This window comes from Octopus bimaculoides, chromosome 5 (genome assembly GCF_001194135.2).
Source record: "Octopus bimaculoides isolate UCB-OBI-ISO-001 chromosome 5, ASM119413v2, whole genome shotgun sequence".
Taxonomy (NCBI): Eukaryota; Metazoa; Mollusca; class Cephalopoda; order Octopoda; family Octopodidae; genus Octopus; species Octopus bimaculoides.
Window position 1 is genome coordinate 43258352 of NC_068985.1, and position 5912 is coordinate 43264263.

The following is a 5912-nucleotide window of genomic DNA, read 5'->3' on the forward strand; positions in this document are numbered from 1 at the left end:
GAGAGAGAGAGAAAGGAGCGAGTGAGAGAGAGAGAAAGGAGCGAGTGAGAGAGAGAGAAAGGAGCGAGTGAGAGAGAGAGAAAGGAGGGAGTGAGAGAGAGAGAAAGGAGCGAGAGAGAGCGAGAGAGAGGAGCGAGCGAGTGAGTGAGAGAGAGAGAAAGGCGAGAGAGAAAAAAAAACAGATCTCCATCTGTTTTGTGAAGTTGTTTTAACAGAAGACCAATTATTGAATTATTACAAGAACAGTGGCTGACAATGTTATATAATCTAGTCTGCTATGTGTGTGTATGTGACAATATATGTAGGTTGCGAATTAAAGTGTAAGGGGACCGTTTGCGAGCTGATCGCATTTTATTAATTTTCAACCACCAACCAATGAGCGATAGTTTTGTCTTGCTCATTTTTGCCTTCTCTTTGTTGCATCGTTTATCGATTTTATCGTACATTTTTTAATATTGCGACAGTCACACTATTTCAATTGGTTGGCGTTTGGGTGTCAAGTTTATTAGAGGCTGCCACACCATTAGGAGAAATACGGTACATATATATATAAAATAATACAAGCGTTGCTTTAAAAATGTATGAAACTAGAATTGAAAAACGCACACGCTCAAATAATAAACCTTAAAAAGTATGAGACTAGCATTGTTGCTCAAAAATATTGGAATCACCGTATGTTGTACGTTCTGTGGCATCCTTTTTATCACAAGAAATTTGTTTAGTTCATCGAAATTAAGTTATATTAAAAATTTATCAAGTTAAATTATCGTATACTCAATTTTAAAACGTGTACAGAGATACATGTCATTTACTTATTATCCATGATAATTTTTCTAAATTAACAAGTAATCACTCAAAAATAATTTAGTAATAATTTGTTTAATTAGCATAACTACTCCATTAATGTGTATCAATGTGAACTATCTTTGCTTATAATTATTTTAGTTTTGTACTTTCACTGTTATATACATTCGATTTCATAAATCCATTTTTTTGTTATGATATTTTGCATGCAGTGTGAAATGTTTTTATATACTTTGGTAAGAAGAGCATTATAATGAATTTCCTTAGTCCAAGTTAATATTTTGTACATTTTCAAATTTTTATATAAATAACTTGGTTTAATAATTATGTCTTAATTCACAAGAGTCTCTTTTCGTTTTAAGATGCCACAGAATGTACAACATAGTTATTGTAATATTCAACATCTAGTTATTCTATATATAGGTATTCTAATATTCAACAATATACAGTTATTCTATATATAGGTATTCTAACATTCAACATCCTGGTGTAGTGGTTAAGAGCACAGGCTACTAAACCCAAGATTCAGAACATATAGCTATCCAAAGCTAGTCCCATACCTTTTTAAGCTTTTATTATGACATTCTGTAACCCTTTTGAGCGCGTGCATTTTTCAATTCTAGTCATATATGGGACTCTTCACAGTTTCTACGAACTCAGTTTCGATCGTATGCCTTGAATCAACCGAAAGTCTTTAGTGGAAGATACTTGCCCAAAATAATACGTGCAGTAAGATCAAACCCAGGGCACAAATTATTTCAAAACTATCACACACACGAAATCAATGCAAAGAAAATTAACCAAGCGAAAATATAATAGGAACTTACTTTTGGAGAAGGTACGACTGAGAAGGTGTTCATAATTCTGTCAGGATATTCTTCACGGATCTTGCTGATCAACAATGTTCCCATGCCAGATCCAGTGCCACCACCCAGAGAATGAGTCAACTGAAATCCTTGCAGACAATCACAGCTTTCAGCCTCTTTTCTCACAACGTCCAATACTGAATCTACCAGTTCTGCTCCTTCTGTGTAATGACCTTTTGCCCAGTTGTTGCCAGCACCACTTTGGCCAAATACAAAATTATCAGGTCTGAAGATCTGCCCAAATGGTCCAGATCGCACAGAGTCCATGGTACCAGGTTCAAGATCAACCAAAACAGCACGAGGGACATATTTACCACCTGAAAACAGACATTTTAATATTATTAGACCACCTCAGGGTGATAAAACCTTAAACATATGTACAATACTGGATTCCTGATTAAATTATTTATGTATTAAACATGTTAGAACTTCGTGCAGATGGCAGATTTGATTAATAATTGAATGTATTACATACAAGGGGGTGCTGAAAAGTTCTTGGCCTTTAAGGGTGTTGTGAAATGCCTGGTTAGAGGCCCAACCTCCCTCCAAAGTTCTTTTTCACAGTACCTAGAAAAACCGAAGAACCGTTGCAATGCGTGTGTAAATCTGAAAGGGGAATTATGTTGCATAAAATCATAACATCCCACTGTATTTTCTTTTAACCAAAGCCATGAATTTTACAGCAACTCCTCATATGTGTGTGTGATGTACTTATTCATCTCAAAACCCTACTTTCTATGCTTATATGGATCAAAAGCAGATTTTGTAGTCAGATGCCCTTCCTATTTAAGGTAAAGAACACTACTTGTTTACGACCACCACAACAAAGTGGACACTCCCCCCACTATACACACATTTGTTCATATGGGTTGGGCATAATTCATTGAGGTAGATTTCTACACACAAATGCCCTTCCTGTCATCAACACCCAACCGTTTTCGAAAAAGGCAATATTTCCCCGTGGCACCACTAGTATCTAGTAGGATAGTGACGCTCATTTACAAATGTCATGTAATATCAAGACAAGGTTTCTTTCAGTTTCTATCTAACAAATTAACTCAAAGCCAGGGTTGTACAGCATAACACAATCTGTTATGCTGTAGGACTGAAACAAAAACCACATGGTTGAAAAACAAGCAACTTAACCACAAATCTATGCCTGCGTTTTGTATACATACATTATTTAACATAATATTTATGTAATCAGTAATATTGACAATTACTTACCTGTGGCTTCATTAAAGTAAACATTGATTCTTTCCAACTGAAGATCAGAATCTCCATGATAGGTGCCAGTTGGGTCAATACCATGTTCATCTGATATTACTTCCCAAAACTAGACAAATTAAAAATAAAATAAATTTACATTGCGTATAGTTAAAAATGAAAGGTCTTCACAAAACTCAAGAATAAAATGAAAACAGTTTTATACACACACATGCCCTCCACCCACCTGTCTATGATGTTTCTTCTATTGTCCTTGCCTTTATCACTTATCCCAGGTGTTCATCTCAATCACGGTCCATCCTTCTCGTTCTTACTGTACAATGCTGTCAGACAAACCCAAGGACGTGTTTGACATACTGCACAGAGATTTTAATATCTGTATGTATCTCATACTCCTACCATTGGGTATTTGGTATCGACATTATTCACTTTTACTCTTATGCCCTCATGGCAATGCCACAAAATGCACCCAATTCACTCAGCTAAATGTAATCTTTTAGTCTTGACTTCCTGTAGCATTAGTGAAGAGGGAACAAAATACTTTCTTGCTTAGGACATCTAGCAATAGAAATCTAGCCAAAAATGAAACCAAGCAAAATGTCGTCCTCCAACCCATACCAGCATGGAAAACTGAAGTGATGTCACTGATACTCATGTAGATACTATCAAACTGCTATTGAAAAATTTGCAATGGAAATTATCTTCGCAATTAAAAGACTAAAATCTCCTATGTGAACTTGCTATACACACAAGTATACTAAATATACATGTATGGCACCACATAAAAAGCACCCAGTACATTTTGTAAAGCGGTTGGTATTACGAAGGCCATTCAGCCATAAAAACCATACCTAAACAGACAAATGGAGCCTGGTGGAGCTCACCAGTTCCTGTCAAACTGTCCAATTCATGCCAGCATGGAAAATAGACGTTAAATGATGCCAAACACTAGTGTAAGTATTTAGTATACAGAACACTCCTAAGCTATCGTCTTTCAGCTTTGTAACCAATATTCATAACCAGTACTGCTTTATTCTGTCTACTTCTGTATACATTCTAATCACACTAATATCAAGCTGTATCCCTTCAAAACCAGTTGAGGAGGGTAAACTTGCATACATGAACTGCTGGTCTTCACTTAAAATTTACTTTCCCAACAAAGCATTCAAGTGTAGATTCAGTCTTGTAAAACAGGGATCCCAGATCTATATATTCTAACAAAGGCATCTGGCCATATACAAGCATTTTATCAAAAGTAACAAAAAAATCTGAGAGAAAATTGGTTGGTATATAATGTCTATATAACATGTACAGTTCATGCTAGTTGGTTCATACCTGCATATAAAACCCTACATAATGCAGTAAGGTATTTAACCAGGAGTGGTGGTGTTGTCAGGCAATTCTCTTTATTTTGAGATTCCATGTCCACGTTGACCAAGCAGGGAGTCATTTGAGGAAGACCTTTCAGCCAATAACCACTCCAATTTTCTTACCTCAAAAACTATGTTGCATTGGCTCATAACACAAGTAAATTAAAAGTCGTAATTTGAGACTAAGCTGCTATGTACCATTGGGTCAATACATGGTGGCTCCATCACTGATTTATTCATAGTTTTTATGTATTATGCAATAATTAAAAACTTTGTCAACATAGAAGCACGTTCGTTTCCAGTCAAAACCAGTGAAAGTGAACTGCTTCTAGGTCCTTTCACACAGATCTCTCTAGTTCATGCATGACAGAGGGGGTTTTTTTAAACGGTAATTTTGTTTCAGTTTTCAAACTGCAGTTGTCATCCTCCTCCTTCCCAATCTCCCCCTGCTATATTTTTTTTCACGTCTCGTTTTCACTGTGTAACACTGTTCCAAAGACAAGAGAGATTGACTCCTACAAGTAACTTTAGTTGTCACTAGGTTCTTAACAGTATGTAACTGCAATTCAAAAAATTTTCTGCAAAAAAAAAGAAAAAAAGAGCTAGGCAATCTTCTCGTGAGAAAAAGTTTAGCCTAATTCTAAAAAGAATTTGCAGAGGATGAAGAGAATTGAGTTTAATGCTCTAACAATTCTGCCAATCCACTATTCTAGACTGACACTTTATTTTATTGTCCAAGGTAACTTTGACAGGACTTGAACTCAAGAATACAACTAGATCAAATACAAATATTTTGTTCTATACGAACAACTTAACCAAAGCAAGTGACCGTATAGACGTACCCTTGTTGGCTAATGTTTTGCTTTTTACACTTTCATGTTAAGCCCTTTAGCTCAGGAGTTTTTTTTTTAATGTTTAAACGAGCAGCTCTTCTCTCAAATGTTTAGGATACTGGAGGTCTTCAGAATGAGGATTAGCAAGCACATCTTCCACTGATGTATTGAGCCTGTACACACACCCTTTTGACTTCTTCCAAAATGTCAAAATGTGGTAGCTGGAGGGAGAATACTGATCAAAAGGATAATCCAAAACTGATCAAAAGGATAATCCAAAACTGATCAAAAGTATAATCCAAATTAATTTTGAACTAAGAACAATAAGACTAGAATATGATGCATTTTGCCTAGCATAAGCAATTCTGACAATTTCCTGCCATACTACACACGAGGCTTTCAAATTTTTGGCACAAGACCAACTAATTCAGGGGAGGAGGTTCTATTACATTAACCTCTGTACTTGGCTGGAACTTATTTCATCAATCCTGAAAGGATGATCTCGGCAGGATTTCAACTGAATGTAAAGCCAGAAGAAATGGTAAACATTTTGTTCGGTGTGCAAACAATTCTGCTAGCTTGCCACCTTCATTATAAGAATAGTTTCTAATTTAGGCATAAGGCCAGCAGTTGAAATCGTTGTGGCAGATGCCAGTTGCTGCCTGACTGGCACGTAAAAAGCACCATTCGATCGTGGTCGTTGCCAGTGCCACTTGACTAGCTCCCGTGCCGGTGGCACGTAAAAAGCACCATTCAAGCGTGGTCGATACCAGTACCGCTTGACGCCCTCGTGCCGATGGCACGTAAAAAGT

The 5912-nt window shown here is 36.5% G+C and overlaps 1 protein-coding gene across 1 annotated transcript in view; it reads right to left on the reverse strand.

Moving 5' to 3' along the window:
• LOC106876497 (tubulin beta-4B chain) overlaps positions 1-5912 on the reverse strand; it is a 20940-nt gene that overhangs the window by 1904 nt on the left and 13124 nt on the right. The window contains exons 2-3 of the mRNA XM_014925060.2: positions 2898-3006; positions 1632-1987 (exon numbers count right to left, since the gene is read on the reverse strand). Of these exons, the coding sequence (XP_014780546.1) occupies positions 1632-1987; positions 2898-3006 (465 nt within the window). The remainder of the gene's footprint in view (positions 1-1631; positions 1988-2897; positions 3007-5912) is intronic.